The sequence below is a fragment of the Carcharodon carcharias genome, chromosome 18, assembly GCF_017639515.1.
Source record: "Carcharodon carcharias isolate sCarCar2 chromosome 18, sCarCar2.pri, whole genome shotgun sequence".
Lineage (NCBI taxonomy): Eukaryota > Metazoa > Chordata > Chondrichthyes > Lamniformes > Lamnidae > Carcharodon > Carcharodon carcharias.
In genome coordinates, this window is record NC_054484.1 from 73,897,805 (window position 1) to 73,923,387 (window position 25,583).

The following is a 25,583-nucleotide window of genomic DNA, read 5'->3' on the forward strand; positions in this document are numbered from 1 at the left end:
CGCAGGGTGATTGACGTCCTTACTAACCAATCGTGTTTTGTCAAGGGGTGGGCGTCGCTCGGCGAATAAAGGTGAAGGGCCGATGCGCGCGCATGCGCGCTCTCCCTCTCGCGCTGACTCCGATGCTGGCTCCTCCCACTATCCCATGGTCACCCAGCTCCCGGTACAGTCAGTGTCAGTCCGGGGAAAGTAAAAGGGCAAAGTTGGAGGACGAGCCGGGTCGGGGTTTTCGGGTTGACGTATGCGGTTGATTTTGGACGATCTTGTTTGAAGAGACACTTCAGATTTATAATATTTATTTGCCGGTTAAAATAATCAGTGGAATATGTCGGTGGTGGGTCTGAGAGCGAGTTATCACCGAGTATTGGACAAGATCGGATTGATGCTGCCTCCCAGGATGAAGCCGTTTTATGAACACCCGGCAGGTAAACAGCCTTGTCTTGCTGCTGCGACCGGCATGGGCCAGATATGATGGCTAGGTTCATGCTTGTGAAATAGAAGACAGAGCGGCTGAGGCGGATGTTAGCCTGCGACTGGTGCTAAGTGTGTGGGGGTGGGGGTGAAGGGGAGAGGGTGGGGGCAGTGGATGCTGCTGCTGCGTTGAAATGTTTTTTTTAGCGCTTTCCGATCGACAAATAAATAGAGGAATGATGCACGAAGACAAATCGCAAACCTTTTTATGTGTAATATTTTTAAAAGCGTCACGATATTCAGCCGTTTGTCACTGGTCGGTTGGGGCCTGACAGTTGTTGTTACTGAAATAAATTATTTGGGAGAGGAGATGGACGACTCCGCAAAGGTTCTTAAATGTTCACCTTTCCAGGAAACTAGTTGTAAAATGGACTCTGACATCTCGCCGTATTATCCCAGTAAATCAATTGCTAGCATTTTAATGAATAGCTAGAAATGTACTCATGCCATTCAGTTAGGGTGGAGCTAAAATGATTCCCGCTGTACAGATTGGTAAATAAAGAAATCTGTCAAGTTTCAACTGGTTATCAACTGGGTTCTTTTCAGAATGCTGCTGGACGTGTTTTGTCCTTGAAGCTTTGTTTTTAGAAATAGAGGTTATTGCTTGATTGAAGATAATATTGCTTTTTAGCCCATTTTGGATCATTTGCTATTAAAAGTTAAAGCAAATTTAACTTTAGTATTTCCAGTTACGATTTTCAAAAATGAATTATGCACATAATTTTAATCTTTCTTTCCCCACATCTTCAAGGAGATGACAGTGGACACTAGAACACTTCAATGGTTTTCGCAAAACTGTGACGCTTAAGCCGCCATAGTAAACAGAAGATTAGGTGCTGACCTACAAGCCGATATAGATTTACCTGGACCATTGTTTAGTAGCAAATGGTGCCAAGTATGGCAAATTTATAAAGTACTTCAGTATAAATTGGATTTTGTTCTGGAGCAGGGCTGGGATCCATCTGCAGGATATGATATCAGATCATGGTGTCTTAGGTCACTTTTGATTGTTTTTATTTGCAAATTTGATTGTGTTCCTGCAAAAATACTGGAAAATAGAATAACAGAACCCACCAGCCCACTCTCCAAAAAAACTGAATAGAAAATATCTCCCGGTAGCCCAGAACAAAATGTTCCAAAATGGCCATTGAACTGTACCCACTGAGGCAATATTTCCATTCCCTCCTTCCACCGTTTCTCTCATTCTTCACCACCCCCAACACTTTGTCTCTTTTTCTCTCTCCCCTTCCCCTGTCCATTGCATGGTTTGGAATCCACAGCTTTTACAGGTTGAGTAGATAAAGCATGGTATGGAATGTGCTGCCTTAATTGCTCAGTTCTGGATTGTTTGGAGCATTTTAATTTATGGTTGGCTTGCAGTGCCCCTGCCTATCTGTATTCCAGGATTAAATGGATACACGCTATGAGGAAAGTTACAGGGTTGCTTTTATGCTTCTTTCCTCAGAGGGCTCGTAATTGGCCTAGCGTGGCTGATACCCTGCCAGTTATCTTATTGATGCTGAAGCCATATTCCTCTGGAAAGTTTGCCCAGGGACCTCTGCTCTCTGCTGGTTTTGATAACAGCTCAATCTTTGTATCTTCTTCCTTTGGCTTGTTTCTTTTGGAGAATAGCACATAGTCATTTTCCAGGGTTTAACAGAAATCTTCATTGGCTTGCCCATTGCTCCAGGCCATCCAGGTATCTTTGAAGTTTTTCTAAAGCTATTTTTGAGTTTATATGACCATATATTAATTATGCTGTAATGAATAGTTATTCTTTTAATTGGATGTACTTTTTTCTTTACTTGCCAATTTACCCCATCCTGCTCCTTGAAATATTTTTGGGTCCTTATGTGTCCCACACATGTGCCTATTCTTCACGATTTTTTTTTATTCGTTCATGGGATGTGGGCATCGCTGGCTATCACCATTTATTGCCCATCCCTAATTGTCCTTAAGAAGGCAGTGGTGGGCTGCCTTCTTGAACCACTGAGGCCCATGTGATGTAGGTTTTATCCACAGTGCTGTTATGAAGGGAGTTCTAGGATTTTGACTCAGCAGCAGTGAAGGAACAGTGATATAGTTCCAAGTCAGGATGGTGTGTGGCTTGGAGGAGAACTTGCTGGTGGTGGTTCCCATGCATCTGCTGCAAGTGGTAGAGATTGTGGATTTGGAAGGTGCTGTCGAAGGAGTGAGTTGCCGTAATACATCTGTAAATGGTACACACTGCTGCCATTGTCGGTGGTGCAGGGAGTGAATGTTTAAGGTGGTAGATAAGGTGTCAGTCAAGTGGGCTGCTTTGTCCAGGATGGTGTCGAGCTTCTTGGGTATTGTTGGAGCTGTGCTCATCCAGGCAAGTGCAGGGTGTTCCACCACCCTTCTGACTTGTGCCTTGTAGATGATGGAGAGGCTTTGGGGAGTCAGAAGGTGAGTTACTCTCCACAGAATTCCCAGCCTCTGACCTGCTCTTGTAACCACAGTATTTATATAGCTGGTCAAGTTCAATTTCTGGCCATTGGTACCCCAGGACATTGTCACAGGCGCTTTAAAAGATGTTTCCCTAAAGTCACCTGTGAGCAATGTATTTGCATGTGTGTGTATGTATTTTCTTATTCATGGTGTGAGAATTCAATTTAAAATAACGCAGCAGCAATGTCTTTTTACTTAAAAAGGAAAAGGTTAGTTTATTTCACTCTATTACTCTGCAAGCTACTTAAGAAAAGAGAAAGTTACTAACATACACAAAATTTAGTTACAAACGAAGATAAAATGATACTTATTAAAATTTGATCAGTTTAGTCCATATTCGTTGCAGACTTGATGGGCAGAATATTACACTTGGCGTGTGGGCGCGTGCACGACACGCCTGAATGTAAAAAGATGCACGATGACATCAGGCGTGTATCCCGACGTCCTTGTGCAGAGTCGCGATGTTTAGTTTGGCGGGCGCACCAGAGTTGGGTGCGCGCCCTCCGATAATTAAAAGGCCTATTAAGGCCATTAACAATCTAATTAAATTCAAATTTACACTGCCCATCCAACCTTGTATTGGGCGGGCAGGCGAAATGCTAAGCAGCCTTTACATTTTTTAGGAAACTTCATCCACGATCGCCCTCCTCCCCCCGCCTGCACAGGCAGCGCTCAGTGTGGCTGCTCGTGTTCCAATTCCTTAATTGGCCCACCCGCATGAAATCGCGGTGTGGAGTCGATCGTGGGCAGCGGTCAGCTTCCTGACAACCCCCCACCAAGGGCAAAATCCTGCCCAATATTTTTGAAGTCGAGATGTTGCATTTTCTAGAGTGAAGGTTTTGAAGTTGTAGGATTTTCTCTGCAGCTGTGATGGCTTCCACTGTCAAAATGTCAGGTTGCTTTAACAGGTGAGCCTAGTAGATGGAATCAGGCTTACAGGGAGGAGGTGAGGTTCCTTACTTCTCTTCTGCAGATGGGGCACTTTTTTAGCTGCCTAGTTACTTTATAGCAGACCAGTAGCTGTTTCAGATGCCTTTCACTGTCTCTCCCTGGATCTGCCAGCTTCCTGCCCTTTTCAATGCTTTTTGCAGGTTAGGCAAGATGGCCACCATTATCATGTGACCTGTACAAGAATGTAGAGTTACTTTCCATATAAGGCTAGTGATAATTCCATTATAGTTATTTGCAGTCTTCTTGCCCCCTGTAGTGATGAAAATTGTGCACACCTTGCAGTGCCTTATCAGTTAGTGTATTTGTGTTTGGAGGAAAAACCATCAAGTCAATAAGTTTCTGTTTACTCTTTAGGAACACTCATTGAATTTTAAATTTGTACATCTGAGGATATCTCCTCTTTTTCTGACTGAAGGGGTTCCAGCCCGAATCCACAAGGGAAAGTCAAGTGATCCTTTGAGTTCATTTTGGGAATAGTCTTTAAACCCAGTCCAAGGATTACAAAATATGACCTTCAAAATAGATTTCCTAAAAATTTATAATATCATAACTGTGCACTGTAACAATATTGATAGCCTATATGTGAATTTCTTTTGGACTGGAAGGATGTAAACAGTTGTGTTCCCCAGGTTGATATTGGAACCATTGTTTTAAATAGATATAAATGATTTGGATTTGAATATAGAGGACACATATCACAATTTGCAGATGGCTCAAAAGTACAGAGCCTGGGTAACAGTGAGTAGCCCTGTAAGAAACTTCAGGAGAATGTGGGCAGATAGTATCAGATTAAATTTAACGTGGAGAATTGTGAGATGATACATTTTGCTAGGTTGAAAAAGTGCAGAGAGACTTTTAGGTTCCCACACACATATCTTTAAAAATGGAAGGACATTGAATAGAAGAACAAAGAGGTAATGCTAATCCTATGCAAATCATTGGTCAGGCAATAGCTAGAATCTTGGGTACTGTTTTTACTAAACACTTTAAGAAAGGGTGAGGAAGAGATTGACAAAGATTGCACTTTTGAAGAGAATCTTTAGTTATCCAGAGACCTGGCGCATGTGGGGCTTTTCATCAGGACATTGAAGTTTAAGAGCATGTCGAGGGCTTTCACAAGGCTTTCCTGTAATCTAAACTGGTAACTAAAGGGCATAAATATACAATCATCCCCAAAGAACAACAGGAAAAGTTAGAAGAAATCCTTTTACATGGATGGTTGTTAGGACATGGTGCAGTGGTGTGAAAAAATAGCTTCTAAAGGAGAAGTGGATAAATACTTAACGAGTGTGGAGTAAGGACAGGGGAATGGGGGAAATGGATAACTTTCAGAGAGCCAACACTTGCACAAAGGTCTGACTGACCTCCCGTGCTGTAAATTTCACTGATTTAACAATGAGTTAGTGGCTATTTTACCATAGAAGAGGATGTCACAGCCAACCCCAATCTTGTCTTTCCCTACAGTCATGCACGGCATGGATCCAGTATCACTGCATAGTCATTGAGGTTGGACATCCTCATCAACTTATTTTTTTTTAAATATACTTATAAAATTTGAAACAAAACATTACACAGCAGTTCAACTTTGACCTTACATAAAATGCAATACAGTTAATTTTTTGCATTCTTGAGATGCCTCACTACCTTACAATTACAGTTTATATTTACTATATACATTTTTATTTCATGTTAAGCATTTTTCTTCAGTCTGAGGAGTTTACAGGGGATCCTAAACTCTGAGTTCCTGCCCCTCAGTGTACTATGGCAGGAGGGCTTTAGACTGTCAACTTTCTCCGTTGAGCCTTTACAGTGGCTGCCCCAAGCTTTAGTGCATCCCTCAGCACATAGGCCTAGACTTAGGAATATGCAAGACTAGCAAATTCCTTGCAGGCCAAAGAGCGTCTTTCAGAGAGTTGATCTTCCTCCAGCACCAGATGATGCTTCTCACGGCGGGGTCCCTGGAACAGCCTATAACACACTTTGCTGCTTTGGATGAACTTTGATAAGAACCACTGCATGGCTTTCCAGACTTTCTTTACAAAGGCACATGCCCACCTCCTCCTGGAAAGGGTCTCTTTCCCACTGCAGCCATTTCACGGGCAGCATGTGGTAGTGCTGAGACTCCAGGTATACATGAAGGGTCTGATGAGGAAGGCCTTTCTCACCAGCAACCAAGCTATGTCTTGATGCTTGTTTGAAAGTCTTGGCAATGAAGCATTGTGCCAACTAACTGACAATCTGCTCAAGGAATCCACCAACAGAATTAACCATTTCCTTTTCCTACAAAGCCTTGAGGAGATTTTGTGCAGACTACTGCCTGAGGTACTTGTGGCCAAAGGTGCAGAAACATTTCCACAAGGGGCAAGTGATATGGTAAGATTCAACTGAATGGAGTGTTTCATGGCAACATGGTCAGACCCATCTTTCACAACACTGGGGACAGATAGAACCTCAGCACATAGTAGCATTTGGTGTTTGAATACTAAGGGTCTATGCTTAGTTTGATGCAGCCACACACAAGGTGACCTTCAGGAAAGGAAGATATTGGGTACATTTTCCCATCCCACCCTTTATGTGGTGTTGCTGCAGACACAGTCCATTTTCGATCTCCAGATAAAATGGAAGATGGTCCACGTGAACACCCTGGCACAGGAGCATTTTATGGGCCAAATGTGCACTACGTGCAACACAGAGAGCACCTCACACCTGATGACCAGGTTCTTACTCATAATGAAGAGGGAGTGCTGCTCCCTCATGCACAGTTTCTGTTTGACCTTGACCATATGCTCCTCCCACCTTTTGGCATGTGCCCTGGTCCTCAAAACCATATTCCCAGCACCTTAGGTAGTCTGACCTGACAGTACAGGGGACAAAGGGTTGGCTTTTCCAGTTCCAAAGAACATGATCTTGCTCTAGCTGCAATTTACATTGGTTCCCATGGCCAAGCTGAACTGGTTGCAGATGCTCATCAGTCTGCAAACTGACGGCGAAACCAAGTAGAAGACAGCAACGTTGTCCATGTACAGGGAGGCTTTGACCTGAGTGTCTCCGCTGCTGGGATCATCATCCCTCTTATGCCCGTATCCTTCCTGACCGACTCAACAAAAGGTTCCATATAGCATACAAAAGAGACAGAAGAGAGGACTTGCCTGACTCCATATTTGAGCAAAAAGCTTTCCTACTCATTGTTGGAAATTGTGCTTTGAATGATTGTGTAGTGCAGTTGGATCTGATTGTGGATTCCCTTTCCAAACCTATTTTGGAGAGCACCTGTATTATCTCCATGTATGATATTCTGTTAAAGGCCTCCCCTGTCCAAGCTGGATGAGGCAAGTGTCCTGCTTGTAGGTGTTACCAGCACTAGTTTTACCCTGCCCATTCTGGGTGCTAAGACCAATTGTGCCACCCTTCCATTGATCTCAATGGAGACTGGGAATCAAACCAGCAACCATCTGGTTTATCTAACTAAATTACTTAATGGGTAGTTGATCAGTGGCAGGGTTGTTTGGTTAATTATCTAGTTATAAATAGAGAATAATATTAATACATTGAATTCGATAAATCCAGTAATTTGTGCGCTAGCACTAGAGTTCATTACAGAGAAACCACATAGAAGCTAAAGGAGCTCATTGTGTTAAAAAGCATTAAATACATAACATTCAAATATAATTTAAAAGTGTCAAGCCATTGTATTTAGCAAATTGCCTCATTTAATCCATCGTTTAGACTTGACCTTATCCTGAGAAATGTTGTAAGGCTGTGCCCTCTATTCCAACCAAAATTTATTAAACACTCTTTTCATTGCAAGTCAGACAGTGTCTATGGAGAGAGAAAAAGAGTTAACATTTCAGGTCAATGTCCAATCATCAGTTCTATGAAAGGTCACAGACCCAAAACATTAATTTCTCTCTCCACGGATGCTGCCTGTCTTGCTCAATATTTCTAGCATTTTCTGTTTTTATTTCAAATTTCCACCATCCATGGTATTTTGTTTTATACTATTTTCATTACGTTTTTTAAAATTAAGAACCAAAGCAATGTTTAATTACTTTTGACAACTATTTTGTTCCATCAAATGAAGCTGTGACATGATCTTCATAGCTTTGTCTGCTAGTTGGCTGTTGGAGAAAAGAACAGGAAATATTATTTATGAAAGCATTATTTCTAATCTGTTGCAAAACGGAATCAAAACGTTAGACTGATTTGCATTTTATTTGGTTTATTTAATTTAACGTTGAATTTGCTGATGGCTTTACAGTGGGATAAGTTATAGCAGTCTGCTCTGGGCAATTACATTACTTTGGCAGAATCTTGTGGGTTCTTGGTACTGAATGTCCTTGGCAATTTTCCAATCATTTGAGAGCTATTGTGCAATTAAGTTTGTGTAGCCAGCACCACAATGCAATATTTATTAAAGTTCTGTTTTTTAAATGGAAAGATGTAAATCCTGGCCTACTTAAAAACTATTGATGAATTAAAAGCTTTTAATAGTAATGATGAGCTATGAAAAAACTTCTGCTTTGCATGGGCTATATTTTTGGTAGCAGATTGGTGTGACTGTTACCAGTTTCTGTACAGGGGTATGATACAAACAGAGCTACAGACTTTTCATTTCTGCTGAAATAACAGGTTACTGGATAAACTATACTTTACCTACTTAAGTTTTTTTTGCACTTAAAATATCCACTAAATTGAAAAGGTGACCATGGACAGATGCATTTTTGGACGTTCGTTTTTGAGCGTGCACTCTGCTGCAGATGATATCTTTTAAAATTTAACTGGCGATTTCCCAATCTCTTGTCCTGCATAGCAGAGGACTAGGAGCAAGATATTTTTTTTTTGGCTGCACAAGAATGTTGCATGAAAATCAAAAATAAGGGGATTAAAGATGCAACCAACATCTTGAGGATACTGTATTTTTGCCCTGGCTCTAAGAGTAAAATTTTTAAGTTTACTGGAATTAATGTACATTAAATTTAGCCATCATCCAATTACTCCATTAAAAGTAAGTCATGGCACAATAGTTAAATCTATTGAAATAAATGGATGCCTGAAAATAAATTCTCCCAAGGAATGTTCCGAATAGCTATCTTGTTTTTCGCTCTCATCTGAACTTTCTGGTCAAATTCCTCCTAAATTTCCAATATGTTCCCTAAAAAGAACCTTCTCCTCTCTGGATCCTTATCGTGTTGAAATTAGGGAAATGCACCATTTTTCAATCGAATTCATCCTCGAGTTTTGTTAGGTTTCCACAATACACAGGCTTTTAAAACCCTTTACTTAACTGTTAACTTAGTTTACCTTCTACTCTTTCCATCTATAGTATGCTCATTATTGGCCTTTATTCAAACAAGTAAAGGATTTAGTAAATTGCATCCTGAAAATGTGAACCTTTAATTACTGCTATTTTGTTTCCAGGTCCTCGCACCGTGTTTTTCTGGGCACCAATTATGAAATGGGTGAGTGTATCATGTTTCATCAAACTCAAAGGCTTAGCAAAGCAGGTATACTGATTGATCCTGAAAGAAGTTACTAAACAATAAGCACATACAAAGTACAATTGACAAGATATACTGGTCCAGAATTGCCTCCATTGGCAAGGTTGGTGACACAGACTAAATTTTGCTTTCTTAAGCACTAAGCATGTCTTTGCAACTTAGTCCAAAATTTCCAGGTACAGTATTAATATGCTACAGCAAGCATTAGGATGAATTAGAAAGAAAGAGTAGAACCAGTTTAATGTTGACAACTTTTCTCCTGAATTCAAATGAGTCTTGCTAATTTGAGATAGCACACAAGAATTGGCTTTTTCCGAGTTCTGTTTTAAAGATTCAGAAACTCAGTTTCTGTAAAACAAATAACCATATACAGTTACATGAAAAGGGGGAATACTGCTAAAACTTTGACAAAATTTAAGATGTCGATTTATTTAATTGGAACAGAACTTTTCATGTCTTCCTTAACTTATTGACTCTTCAGGATAAAGCAACAGTTGATCAGAATTTTACAAATGATAAATTCAGTAATTTCTATGTTATTTGTGATGAGGTGCTGAATGATCACAAACCTGACCAACAGTATATGCCATCCTTACTGGTTGACTTAAAATGGATATCAACTTTGAGCACTTTTGTTATTCAGATGTGTATTAACCAGAGTAAACCTGACATTTTATTTGAATGTGTATATAATCTATGTCTGAACCACAATTTTTAAATGGTAATGGGAATATAATTATTTATAACTTAATCAAATATTGTGTATGGTGACTAATAGTACTCGTTGTGCTTGTATCTTTTCTAGCACTTGCATAAAACAGTTGATGTGCAAGTGACTTTTTATTTAAAAGCTGTGCTAATTAAACTTGATTGGTGCCTGGAAGGGGATTCCATCTATTACAGAACATAATTACAGGACACTTGTGTTAATTGTAATGATATTAAGGCCTCATTAGATAGATAAGGAAAATGTTCAGTTACTTTAAATCCTATTACAATTATTAATATTATGAATATTATGCCAAACAATTCTCATTTTACTTCTCAGGAAATATAAGCCCAATTTAATGACACGCAATTTTGTAAAAAGTTGTAACTGACTTAGGATAAGTCATGGGAAGAATTTCAAAGCTAAATATGTTACATTAATGATTTAGACTTTGGAACCAAAAACACAACGATCCAGAACTTCCGATCTTCGGATGTTCATACACCCCAAGGTGCACTAGGTGACCCCTCAGAAATCCTCACGCATTGACTATGCAGAAACTGCCCAGGAAGATTATATGGGCAAATGCTCTACGTTTGGAACCTTCCAAAACTCTGAGCTAGAATTGGGGACTTCAGATGGTTCCAACTCACTAACCAGAACAGTTAGCCAGGAAAAATTTGGAAGGATTAAAAGCAGTTTTAACATCTGGGTAACTATACTATTGACATCCCCCCCTCCCACCCTTGACAAACCACCTGACCCACCCTACTCCCCCTTTGCCTGCCACCCTACCCCCTCACCCACTCGCCTGCCACGCTACCCCCTCACCCGCCACTCTAGTCCCTCACCCAGCACTCGCCTGCCACTCTAGTCCCTCACCCAGCACTCGCCTGCCACTCTAGTCCCTCACCCAGCACTCGCCTGCCACTCTAGTCCCTCACCCAGCACTCGCCTGCCACTCTAGTCCCTCACCCAGCACTCACCTGCCACTCTAGTCCCTCACCCAGCACTCGCCTGCCACTCTAGTCCCTCACCCAGCACTCGCCTGCCACTCTAGTCCCTCACTCAGCACTCGCCTGCCACTCTAGTCCCTCACTCAGCACTCGCCTGCCACTCTAGTCCCTCACCCAGCACTCGCCTGCCACTCTAGTCCCTCACCCAGCACTCGCCTGCCACTCTAGTCCCTCACCCAGCACTCACCTGCCACTCTAGTCCCTCACCCAGCACTCACCTGCCACCCTACCCGTTTATACACTTACCTTCTCTCCATAGCTTCTCAAAGTGGCTTTGGGACCTTTAAACTTACCGGAATACAGCAGCTAGTACCATAAAAAAGGGGTGTGGCTTGGTTTCCCCTGATGGTCCTGCACCACGAGGAAGGACTCCCAGGTACACTCCACATTTCTGAGGAGGTCGAGTTTGGTTCGGAAGTCTGAGGGAGGTGTGAAGCTCTGGTGCAAGGCATGACAATGCACAGATTCAAATACGTTGGTACATATGGATTGTTAATGTTTGTATGAGAGGGGAGGTTGTAAGCATTTGCTTGAAGGTTGACTCCACTCAAGGGAGAGAAAGAGACAGATACGCAAGTTGTAATGTGTTTATAGGAAAAAAGGCCAGAAAGCTGAAACCTCATGTTACACAATAAGATAATTATAATTAATTACTGTACCTGAATTTACAGAGTAGTGATTCAAAAAGGAGAGCAAGAAGAATGAGCATTAAGAGCAGTACTTAAGATTATCTGAGAGCATTAAAAAAAAGCATTATAAAAAGAGATGAGACCAATAGACATCTTTCTCCTACATTATTACTAAAAGTATCTATCAAGGTTAATTTTTTCCATTTAATACTTAAAACAAAAATTTTGCTGAGGTGGTTCATATGTCCAGGGGTATTGAATTCCATGCATCTGGGCCAGCATGTCTTATCGATTTCTGCGTTAAAGCAGCTTTGGATTAACTAAATGTACATTACAGGAATTTCTGGTAGGGTTAGTTGTGAATGGCAGAATTCAATTGGAACATTTGTCGAATGAAGATGGTAATTGATTGGAATGTAATCAAAACATCATGAGAGCATTTTGTAAAAAATGTATGCCTTCAATTTTCAAAGTCTTAAAGCAAATAAATAATCGGTCAACGTTATCAAAATAGCCTCCACTTGCACAAATTCATATAACTTTCTTCTGTAATAGAAGAATAGGATAGGATTTTGATTTGTGGTACATCCACACATTGTTATAGTAGTTTATATGTAGCAAAATAAAAAAATTGTGCACAGTAAATAATGTTTGAACCAGGAAATGATATATCAATTTACACAATATTCTATGCAACGACAAACATTTTGACACATTTAAAAACTCAGCTTCTCATTGAACTAGGCTCAACTTTTTATGGTATTTCTAACATCAATGTGAGAGCAGAAAAGGGGAAGATCTTGTGACAACAACTGATTTCACTGATTGCTGGCTCTGGGGGAAGGGGTGTGTGTGGCAACAGCGCAGCCTGTGACAGATCAGAGATTGACAAACCACAGCTTCTAGGTTTCCGTGTTAATCTGCACACTTGCTTGAAATTCTGAAGTTCTGGTCAGTTTTCAGGGGTAATGATGGCAAGCACTGACAGTTTGCTGTCAAAGCCTTCATCAAAATCTACATTATAATGAAACCCAATTCTTAACTACCCTTATTTTAGTTGATTATGTGATCTAGTTAGATGGATTCTTTAATTATCTCCCGTATTCATAAAATTTGTATGGGTTCAAAACTTCCCTGCATGTTGCTCTACCCATTAGATTCCCCTCTTCCCCTCCCCCCAACCCCTTCCATTTTAATGATCTTTATTAACTTTTAATAGATTTGAGCAATTACTGGTTCTGTAAATTCCAGGAAAGTTTGTTTGGACCCATGGTTAGTCACTGATCCATGTTATTTTAGTTACCGATCAAAATACTTGAACAGTTTACCCCTACAATCAAGTTCTCTCCATAGCACATGGAATTGCATAAATTTAAATAGAGATGGAAGGCAAGCCACTTGACTACCAAAATTATGATCTCAGTTCCTAGAAGAGAATCATCAGAATTTATTTAAGTGTTAATTTTCATGATTTGTTGACAATTATCAATTGACTGCATGTGCTAGAGATTTTACATCACATACTAAAACCGTTATCAGTTAGTTACAATAAATGTCAATAATTCATAAAATACATGAAAGTGAGCAGATTGAACATTTCAAGCAAGGCTAGGCACCATTACTGTGTTCACAATACACATGGGGATCATCGTGTTCTGCTCCAAAGTTCAGCAGTGGCTGGGTGGGTGCAGTGGTGCGCAAGCACAGTTGAACAGCAGAGGTGCAAGGGCAGACGGTGAAGGTGCGGTCTCGTGGTGCTGTGGTATGTGCTAGCGCCATATTTAAAAGTGCTGCTAGCCCTGTCCAACTGCTTCTCACTGCCAGTGAGCCCCTGCCAGACTGCTGCTTGCTGCCAGCAAGCCTCTCTCTGTCTGACTGCTGCTCGCTGCCAAGGAACTTCTGCCTGATTGCTGCCTGTTGCCACTGAGCCTCTGCCTGTTGGCAGCACAATTGTTACAGCCACAGCATGCAGTAAGAGAATATCTGGCAGAGCTGCCAGAGATAATGTGCACCCATGTGCGAATGTTACAGGAGTCCGTCCAGGCCATGAGTGTTGCCACGTCTCGGGTGTGTGCACGTATGGCTTCCTCCATCAAGATATTAGCAACCCTCATGGAGAACTGGATCCACTAGACCATCAGTTGATGCTGGACTTGTGCGCAAACCTGCATGCTGTCACCTTATCCGTGAGCCCTATGCAGCAGGGAGACGAATCTGCTAGGGTCACCAACAGGGCTTTGTGCTGCTCAGGTTAGGAAGGAGGTACAAGCCTCCCTTGCAAGGGAGGGGAACGAATAGCTTCCTTCCACATCTGGGGGTTCTTCTTGATGGGCCGAAGGGCCTTTTTCTGTGCTGTAGACCTGCATGACTCCAAGTGTAACAGCAGCCCCTCTGCCAGTGACATTAGAACGCGAGTAGCCATGACAACAGAGGAGAGTCCTGTACCTGTGCTGGAGCCGCTCAACATGTTGGGGCTTTCCAGGTTTCAGGCAGCTCTAATGCAGCAGCCAGGGTCATTCAAAGAGACAGGACAGCAAGATCAGTAGCCTTCCTCCACCTCAGCTGCAAGCGCAGGGTGAACACCTTGTAGGAGAATTACGAAGAGCACCTAGCTGCAATTGGGGTTCACTGGTGAATAGAATTTGTAGATGCTCAGCTTCACGTTTGTTGTGCCATTCAATAAAAAGGTTCAAGCACGGTTGTTGACTCTCTTTCCAACTCATGTTGCCCTGTGAGACCTCATTCTACAGCCTGGTTTCCTCAATGGGCTGGAAGCAACAGACCAAGCCACTTATGGTCAACTCCTTAGCCTTGCTACAGTGTTTTGAGCACCTGGGTGCTGTGAAATGGGAGTGCAAAATGAAGGAGGCAACAGCAGGACTGAATAAAGGTAAGGCTTTATTGAAATATTTCTGAAAGGGGATAAAGGGCACAAGAAATGTCTCTACAAAAGTGCAAACTCAGTCTCCCTTGTGTGTATCTCATTGAGCCTTGCCTGTGGTCCCTCACCTTTCATCCATGGCAAGGAGTCTCCTGTACATCCTCTCATAGGAGGCATTGCGATCCACAAGATCCTCAATGACCAACTCCTCCGTCCCCCTCCCTTTGTAGCCCCATGTTTGTGTAGAACATGACAGACCATCATGATAAGCAAGACTCTTGCTGAGACATACTGAAGGGCTCCACTGGATCGATCAAGCACCTGACTCACATTTTGAGAAGCCTGGTGGTCTGTTCAATTGTCACTTGCATTTTACCTTCTCTGTACCCATGCTTAGATTCCTCACAGGCATGAGCAGCCATGTCTTTAGTGGGAATATCTTGTTTTCAAGTATTCATCCCTGAAGGTGCAGAGGAAGCCAGAAAAGTTGCAGCACCTGTGATTGCCTCAGTATGTAGGCTGCTTCCCAGGAACCTTGCACACATCTGAAGAATCCACCTTTGGTAGTGGCAGACTAGTTGAACATTGAGCAAGTGGAAATCTTTTCTGTTGCTGGAAGGCTGTTGCTGGCTAGACTGTGGGAGCCTTAATGGCCACATGCATGCATGGGGGAATCCAGCAATGGCCCCGAACCCAGTGGACTTCTCCACTTTCTGAATTGATGCATTATTGCACATCGTTGCCAGTCCTCTTGAGCATGCTCACCTCTTTTATGCACCAGTGTGCTGCAAAATGGCAGATCCCACACATCCCTGGATACCTGTAAACAAACAGAGATGTAGAAGTTGAAACCACAGTGATCTTCAGGGCCACTGGCACTGGGTGTCCACCAACCCCTTGGATCTCAGCTCGCCCTGCAGTATGGCATAGAAATTATTGACCGCCTCCCTGGAGAGCTGCAGTTTTCACTGACACCGCTGCTGAGACATTTTGGAGATAGTTCAGCCCCAGACTGTCAACTGTCTCCTGGGGATAGCTTCTTCTGCGCACATGAGGCTGTTGACATGCCCCTCTCTGCTCTTCTCTACTTTGCCCACCCTGAAGCTGGCCCTCTTGCTAGTCCTGAGGTTCCTGTTGAGCCCCCATTAGTGCCTGGACCTCCCTCCCTCTGAGCTGCTGCTCCTCAATGGGAGCCACTGAAGCCTGGGTGGCTGAGGCCCATGGCAGGTGGCCTCTCTCCTACTCCAAAACCTTCTATCCATACAGAAACCTCACACCTTTCCCTGAAACCTATCCATACAGAAACCTCACACCTTTCCCTGAATCGCTGCTTGAGAGAAAATGCCACTGTCCCCACGTTATCCTAACAGCATGTCTCCACAGTGTTAGCACCCTTTACCCCCTTCTGCTGTGTGGAAATGCCCTCCATGCACCACCCTCCCTGCAACTATACGCTGGCTCTCTCAATACCTAATAGACCCAGCACTGAGCTGGTTAATTCTTTTTGGCCTCTTTTAACAAAGTGAGGTTCCCCATGCAGAAATGTGCCCCAAAATCCCATTTAATTGGCCTCTTAAATACCTTAATTGCTTTCCCACCCGGTCAATGTGCGAAGTCCCCCCTCCATGTTTGCCACATTCAATAAAATCTAGAAGCAACATAACAAAGTGTCAGACCTCCGGTCCAACATCTGCCATTCAGTTTCTACAGGCCTCCAAGTCTGAACATATTCTAAGTGGCCTGGTAAAATCTGGCTATTGACAGAGGAGTAGTCATTCCATCAGTTCCACCATTCAATTAAATTAAGGCTCCTCTGTACCTCAATTTCATTTACTTGCTTTTGCTTTTTATCCTTTGATACCCTTACCTAACAACAAAATTCTATCAGTGTCTGTCTTGAATGATTCAACTGACCCAACATCCACAGCCTTTTGAGGGGGAGAGTTCCAAATTTCTACTACCTGTTCTGTGAAAAAGGTGCATCCTGATTTCATTTCTAAATGGCCTAACTCTTATTTGAAGATCATTCCATTTGTTCTGGATTTACCCACCAGAGGAGATAGAGATTCAATAGTTCCTCTGTGTCTGCCCTATCATTTTAAGCATCTCGACTAGATTAGATATCAACCTTCTAAGCTTGAGTGAATACAAGCCATTTATGTAGTATAAAGGATTACTGTTGAATATGTAAATAGACAGTCTACGTCGCTGATGTAAGATCACATGACAACAATATGCTAATAGTTCTGTGTGAAGCCTTGTGCTAAGCCTTATCTTGCATATAGTTAGTAGGATGTTCAATAAAAGGTAAAGTTTCCCAACAGCCTTGCCTCCAGTAGTCGCAATCAATCTTTTCCAAGAAGAACCTCATCTAAAACCCACAACAACAATGACAGATGGTGGCAGTGGAAAAGATGACAGAAAAAGCACCAACGAAAGAGCCCAGCATCTGAAAAAAAAGAGAAATGACTGGGAAAAGACAGAACTTGAAGAAAGGCTAGAGTGAAGAAAAACAATGGAGAAAATCTTACCCTTACCAAAGTGCTTCGACTTTGTGGAAGGCCCAAATCAAGCCAAGAACTGGTGGTGTAGGTTTATCAGGCACAGAGCTGCTTTGAGACTAACAGAAAAGCCTAACATGGGACGGATCAGTACCCTACTCTATGCCATAGGCAGTAGTACAGATAACAGTGGTCAGACAGCACATAAACAAATAAGGCTGTGACATACCAATTGGTTATAAAAGCCTTTGATATATTTTTCAGCCTTAGAAGGAACACCATCATAGGGCAAAGTTCAGTACATGTACCCAAAGACCGGGAGAGAGCGTAGATACCTTCATTAAAGATTTACATAGTTTACATAGACTAGCTGAGAATTGCAAATTTGAAAGACTAATTAATTCGGGATTGCATTTTTGTAGGAGTCTCAAAGGAGACTTTCAGATTTTCTACAGTCGAGGGAGGATTTAATGCTATCGATGGCAGTGCAGTTAACAAGATGGGCAGAAATGAAAAAGCAAAATCATGTATTTCTTCAAGGAGATTGGGATTTTGTGGGGATAAACGATTGACAGTACAGTTTGTAGGACACAGAATTAGCGCACCTACACAAAAACAGGGAAAGAGCGAACTCATTGTTCTCACTGTGGTGGGAAAAGGCTGCATTGGCATAAAGAATGACCTGTCAAAAATTCAGAGTGCCATTCCTGTAAGAGGAGAGGACATTTTAAATCTTTATGCCACAGCTCACAGCAATTTAAGGATTAACCAATTAAAGCATGTAGCATTCAAAAATTTGAAGATGCAAACGAATTTGAAGACAACGAAGTGCAATTCTTGAGAGAAATTACAGGATCTAATGTGAACCATTGGAGCAGATATTATGATCAACAAACATGAAACAAACTTCAAATTAGACATTGGAGCAGGAGCTTCAGTTCTTCCTGACACAGAACAGTGGCTAAAGCTAGACTCCCTCCAGTATCGACCATATGACTCCGCAGTCCAGGAGGCATTCACCTTAGGTAAATTTCTCACAGGCCCACATATCTGCTAATGCCTCTTTTCCCAGACTCAAAGTTGATGTCAAAACTTCTAAATAAAGCCTTCAGCGTGTCCTTTTAACACTTCCTTTGACTGCTATGAGAGTGCACCTCAGACTCGAGCTCTCCATAGAAGATTTACTTTGATAAGGCATTCTGGCCACATAACCAGCCTAACTCAGCTGTGACTGTCTCATTATGGTGTGGGTGCTTGGTATGCCAGCTTAGAAGAGCCTGTCTGGTATTTTCTTTTCTGCCATTTGATCTTCAGAAGCTTTTAAAGGCAGCTCAAGAAAAATCTGTTAGCTAATCACAGAAGGAATTGATGTTGACCAATTAAAAAAATCATTGTTGAGGCTGTCCAAACTTTGTGTGCTGAAAATTGGTGCCCTAATGGAAGCTTCTGATGGAGGAACTGGAAATATAAATTTAGAAATCTTTATTTTATCTTTTTCTGTGCCTTGCCGCTAATGCCTTTTTGCTGTCAATTTTCTGCCATTTGACATTGGTTTTGATTGTTTTGTGGTCAGACATTGTGTGCTGTTAGTGTTCATTTTGATTGATAGAAACTGCTATACATTTTGATGTAATCATTCAGGAATGGTCTCTTCAATATTAATTTACCGTTCTGTGGACTTCCTTTCTGATGTGTAGCTGGATTATCAGAATAATGTCATGGTTATTTAGTACACATCTCAGGACTTAAGTTAATTGTCCATTTGCACAAATAAATGTTTTTAATCTCTTATTTGATCCAGGTTTCCCTATTCTCCATGTTAAGATGTGCTGTGATAATTTTAATATTGTAGCATATTGGAATTACTTGAAACTTCATCAAATAGAATCATTTTAAAATACACAGCCTCCATAAAGGACTTGTGTGAAATATGATGAAAAAGATTTGTATTTATCCTAAAGTCACTTAAATGTTAGCTCACCTCACTATATAAATATCCATGTACATGCTTAATCTATTTTGAAAGTACTTGGACAATAGATTCTGCAGTATCGTTTTTATTTGTTTGCTGAAAACGCTATTACCATCCCAATTTTTCTCATTTGGGGAAAATATTTTTAATATGCTGTTTTTACTGTGTTCACAAAAACATTTGCAACATTTGATTTGTAATCTGAAGGATGTTGATATGTTGCAAGAAATTTAACCATAAAATGCTTTTGAAATTAGATAAAGATTAATTCATAGAAATATACCGAAGTTACAATGTAAAATAGGTCAATTTGGATCTACCAGTTGATGTTGGTGTCCACCCTCTACACAATAATTCTAATCGTATTTAGCTCCCCCAACCGCCCCCACCCATCCTGCCCCCCCTTTTCCGTATTCCTGCAATGTCTTTTCCTTCATCCACCTACCCAATCTAATTCTCAATGTTGACCTAGTTTCTGCCTCACCTGTGAACTCTGAAAGTGGATTCCAGAGTCTCAAAACTTCCTGTGTGGAGAGGATCTACCTTGTTCAATGTTCTATTTCTCGTACATTTAATTGTGTATCTCAGGGCCACAGCTATGAGAAAAGAGTACGCTTCTATCCATACTTCTGCAATCTGCATATAAATCTTATCTGCAGAATCATAGAATCTCACAGTGCAGAAGAGGCCCTTTGGCCCATCGAGTCTGCACCGACATGTGAGAAACATCTGACCTACCTACCTAATCCCATTTACCAGCACTTGGCCCATAGCATTGAATGTTATGATGTGCCAAGTGCTCATCCGGGTAACTTTTAAAGGATGTGAAGCAACCAGCCTCCACCACGCTCCCAGGCAGCGCATTCCGGTCACCACCCTCTGGGTAAAAAAGTTTTTCCCCTCATCCCCCCTAAACCTCCTGCCCCTCACCTTGAACTTATGTCTCCTTGTGATTGACCCTTCAACTAAGGGGAACAGCTGCTCCTTATCCACCCTGTCCATGCCCCTCATAATCTTGTACACCTCGATCAGGTCGCCCCTCAGTCTTCTCTGCTCCAAAGAAAACAACCCATATCTATCCAACCTCTCTTCATAACTTAAAGGTTTCATCCCAGGCAACGTCCTGGTGAATCTCCTCTGCACCCTCTCCAGTGCAATCACATCCTTCCTATAATGTGGCGACCAGAACTGCACACAGTACTCCAGCTGTGGCCTCACCAAGGTTCTATACAACTCCAACATGAACATGACCTCCCTACTTTTGTAATCTATGCCTCGATTGATAAAGGCAAGTGTCCCATATGCCTTTTTCACCACCCCACTAACATGCAGCTCTGGCTAAGGACACACATGCAAAGGTCCCTTTATTCCTCAGAACTTCCTAGTGTCATGCCATTCATTGAATACTTCCTTGTCAAATTACTTCTTCCAAAGTTTGATCAAATTTCCTCTTCATTCCTAGTGACACTGATGCCAAGTGTAGTCCCCTATAACTGCCTCTACCAAGACCAGTTGACTCAAGGAAAACTAAGAATGGAACTTTAAGATCAATAAAAGAAATGCTGAGAAATGGTGTTGGGTTTTGAACCCATAAAATCATATTTGAAAGAAATATATTTCAGACTAGCGAGGTAAATGTTGTTGTGGTATTATATCGCTGAAGTTGTTTATTTAATGCCATTTTTATTTTCTGTACAGAGTTTAGTCATTGCAGGATTAGCTGACATGGCCAGGCCTGCAAACAAACTTAGTCCATCTCAGTCAGGAGTGCTTTGTGCTACAGGTAATGTAAAGACTTTCAAAAATATTTTTTGTAATATATTTTGGTTTACACTTTATTTATTCTTTGATCCCAGCCTTTGGGTCTCGTTACCGAGTAGTGAACAGGAATTACTTGGACCAACTTTAACCTTCTCCCTTTCTAGTCTTCCTCCACCAGCGAAGTACTATCGTAGCATCGCAGCTGATAGAGAGAACTATAAGAGGGTGATCTATCCTTTGCCTGTTAAGGCTATGATTGTGCTTTAAAGCACTTTGCTGCCTAACATTAATAACATTATAGTTTTCCCTGCCTCAGTATATATATTCTTATAAAACAGGATTTGTTCCCAAAGTGATCAAGTTGAATTTTAGGAGCATCAGGACTGTACTTGCAATATTATTAATTGCAATTATTACATAAGTAATCAACTAATTCAGTTAAAAACTAGATGTTTCAATTTATTAGTCTATGTTAACTACCTACCTCTGTAAATCACATGTTGGGGACATAAATAAATATTATTGCTCGCAGTGGCACTTAGATTATTTACTCTTAGTGCAGCTTCTTTACAGGAGACTGATATAATGCAAGTGTTCCAGACACAAATTTATCTAGCAGATTCGAACATGCATTCAGTTTAAGAGCAAGAGGCAAAGGAGGTGTGAGATCTGATATTGTTCCTTGACTCAAAGCAGCTAGAACTTTTGAGCTTAACTGTGGAGGACAACCCACTAAGCTGAATACAGGAGAGGTGGGTGGTGGATTCTGGAATGTTATGTTCTTGCCTTTCGGCGATCAGGGAATAACTACGCAATATGTTGTCAACAGAATGGCCCAGAACCTGTGATTGTAATGATGGAGAAACTGTCGGCATCGCTGTCATTAGTGTGTAAAACTGACAGCAACTTTTGGTATCTGCATGTGCGCAGTTAAATACTGAAAACCAGAAGTTGCTTTCGGTGATACTCTGTTCTTCCAAATCATGTGCTGTTGCTGTCTTCGCAGATGCAATCAACATAGAATCAATGCATTAATGTAACTTCAACTTTATATGCACAATTCTTGCTGTTAAAACCAATGAAAATGTTAAGCCTTTTTAATCAGGGATAACTTAGTATACCATTAAAAGCTAAGTTGTAATCACTGCTGAACATATTTTTGGCCCCGGAGAAAGTAATTATGAACATACGAATTAGGAGCAGGAGTAGTCCATTTGGCATCTTGAACCTGCTCCGCCATTTGATAAGATCTTGGCCGATCTGAATGTGGCCTCAACTCCAATTTCCTGTCTGTCCTAATTTTAGAAGTGTGGAGTCTCATTCCAACTGACCATTTGAAAAGCGCATGATTTTTAAAATAATTTTTATTTTTTAAAGTTTCCTTGATACTTAACCCCATGTGTTAGTTCTGAACTTTGTTTTGGTGTACATTTCTGTACATTGATAAAATGTGAATTACAATCCCTGCTTTTTACTTCCTTTTTTGTTCCCTGAGAATTCTTCAATCTAATCGGTCTGCCTTTTGCCTGCACTTTTATTGATGGTACCAAATTCAAAGTCACATTGGAATCACAGAGGAAATCCACACTCTAGAGCCTCCGAGTTCTCTCTGGGAAATTCCTCTTGATGTCAGCGGTGAGCTGACTGCAATTTCCAGGCATTAAATAGCTGGGATAGAGCCCACAATAAGCCCAATGATCTTTTTCTGATTTCATGCTTTCTGTAGTTGACTTTGCATATTTTTATAGTAACAGAACAATAAAAATTAATAATCTCTTTTTTGTAACAGGCTTGATTTGGTCCAGATACTCCCTTGTGATTATTCCGAAGAATTGGAGTTTGTTTGCTGTAAATTTCTTTTTGGGCTGTGCAGGTTGTATACAGCTAATTCGAATTGCAAAGTAAGTATCTGTTGTAGCAACATTTGTTTACTTCTCTCATGCCTAGAAATGATAGATTCTGAAGTAAAATTGTTTTCACTTCTAAAGTCTCTTTAAATTATAAAGTTTAACCTGCCTTCCCTCCTGCATAAGTTCTAGTAGAGGTTGCAAAGTTACATTTCAGAAACATTCGTTATCTTCATATTTTGCTTGCTTTCACATCCAATGTTGTCTGCTTCTGCCCCCAACTTGAGCCTTCAGCCCTGAACCCCTTTGCCACCCCCAGACTCGACTATTTTAACAGACTCCTTGTTGACGTCCATAAACTCCAACTTTGGTCAATACACTGGCTGTAAATCCCCTAATCATTTCAATACCATTCTTGACTTGTACATTAATCTCTCCATGGCCTTGGCTCCACCCCATCTCTGCAATCTCCTCCAGTCTTATCTCCCTCTGATATGTTCTGTTCCTCTGACTTGAGCCTCCTGTGGATCCCACTCCCCACCCCTCCTTTTATTCCATCAATGATAACAGAGCCTTCAGTTGCCTCAGTCCTAACTCCTTGAAATTTCTCTCCATCTCTTTACCATACTTTCAAAAACTCCTTATCAAGCTAACAGTACAGAAACAGGATGTTCGGCCCAACTGGTCAGTGCCAACATTTATGCTTCACATTTGCTCTCACTCCTCATCTTCTAACTGTTTCAACTTCCATTTGTTTTTCTCTCTCATTTTTAACTAGCTTCCCCATAAATGCATCTATACTATTTGTTATGAGATGTAAGATTTTTATGCATAAAATTCATCAATTTGAGACACTGAAAAGATGTTCAGTGCATAAGCATGAAAATAGTTTAGCTTAAATTTTAAAAAAATGTGATAAACATGCTCAGTGATAAAATACGTTAACTTGCATCATCCATTATTTTAACACAAGAACATAAGCAACAGAACAGGAGTAGGCCATTTGGCCCCTCAAGCCTCCTCTGCCATTCAATAAAATCTTGGCTGATCGGATTGTGGCCATAACTCCACTTTCCTGCCTGCCCCCATAACCCTTGACTCCCTTGTAGATCAAAAAATCTGACTAACTCAGCCTTGAATAGATTCACCGACCCAGCCTGCACTGCCCTGGGGTAGAGAATTCATAGATAATGACACTCAAAGAAGAAATTCCTCTTCATTTCCATCTCAGATAGTGACCCCTTATTTTGAAACTGTGCCCTCTAGTTCTAGATTACCTCACAAGAGAAACATTTTCTCAGCACCTACCCTGTCAATTGCCTACAGAACATTATGCTTCAATAAGATCACCTCTCATTCTTCTAAACTCCAATGAGTATAGAGCCAAACTGCTCAACCTTTACTCATAAGACAACCCCTTCATTCCCAAGAATAAACCTAGTGAACCGCCTGAACTGCATCCAATGCAGGTACAATAAATAATGGACTAAAACTTTACAGTCTCACCAATGCCCTGTACAGCTGTGCTATTTTATTCCTTTGCAATAAAGACCAATATTCTATTTACATCCTAATTAATTGCTGTACCTGCATGCTAATTTTTTGTGATTAATGTATGAGAACATCCAGATCCTCGAATCACAGCATTCTGCAGTCTCAGTCCATTCAAATAATATTCACTTTTTCTATTCTTCTTACCAAAGTGGACAACCTTACATTTTTCCACTCACTTTATCTATATCTTTTGCAGACTCTTTGCGTCCTCCTCACAACTTGCTTTCCTACCTTACTTTGTATTGTCATCAAATTTGGCTATAATACTGTCGGTCTCTTCATCCAAATCATTAATATAGACTGTAATAGATTGTAGTATAGATTGATAGTAGAGGCTCCAGCACCTCACTAGTTATAGTTTGCCAAGTTGAAAATAACCCATTTTATCCTGATTCTGTTTATCCTGTTAGCCAATCCTCTATCCATGTTAAAATATTTGAAAGCAAACAACTGGTTTAAGGCGCTGAGGTTCAAATCTGTTTCTGCTTTTTCATTTTCACTTAGATTAATCCTCAATGTTGGGTTAATTTTTACAATATTAAGTAACTGAAATTCAATGTGTTTGATAAAGAGGTACATATATTACAAGAAGCTACATTTTTAATACACACGCCCCTGTTCTTTGCAGACAGAGAGAACATTTACACAAATTGTGCCTGTTTCAGCAAATTTGCTGGTTCATTCCTCGGGGCAATATCTTGACCAATCAGAGTCAAACTGCCTAGTTTAAATTTCAAACAATGCTTGGCAGTTAACTGTCAATCACCATCAACTGGTACATCCTCCATGGCAACACCTTTACCAACCAGAATCCACTTGCCAACCAGTCAGCACTCTCTTCTCATACAATGTAAAGTTGTTGCTTCCCCTGACATTGGTATTCTTGCGGTTGTCCTGATGAGTGCAAGTCGAAAAGCTTCGACAGATGTCATTTGTCAGTAATACTCAAATTCTGTACTACCAAATAACATTTATATTGTATCACTATACTAAGGAAGGGTGGTGCATAATACTAGATATATTTTTTATTTCATACTAAATACCAACTTTATTGTCCTTTCAAAGTTTGTTCCACTGTCTCATTTATGTCCTCAGGTACAACTACGAGTTAAAGTCCAAGGACGAACATCCTGAATAAACGCCAACAGCAACCTACAAGATTCAAAGATATTATCTTGTCTTTATTTTTAAAGTGCCTTGAAAATGATTCAAGGTGACTGATAATATAATAACTGGCCTCAATGGTTTTATGGTAGAGATTCTGTTGCATATAATGTTTGTAAATATGTTCTTCATCTCCCAATAAATTTTACTGTGCCATGTA

At 41.0% G+C, this 25,583-nt stretch overlaps 1 protein-coding gene across 1 annotated transcript; it reads left to right on the forward strand.

The window, feature by feature from the left end:
• The first annotated feature begins 124 nt into the window (after positions 1-124).
• Positions 125-25,583, forward strand: mpc2b (mitochondrial pyruvate carrier 2b). Its single transcript, XM_041211809.1, has 5 exons — positions 125-425; positions 9,310-9,350; positions 20,796-20,880; positions 22,648-22,759; positions 25,355-25,583. Exons 1-5 carry the CDS (start codon positions 326-328, stop codon positions 25,395-25,397), a joined length of 381 nt encoding a protein of 126 aa, XP_041067743.1. The 5' UTR covers positions 125-325; the 3' UTR covers positions 25,398-25,583.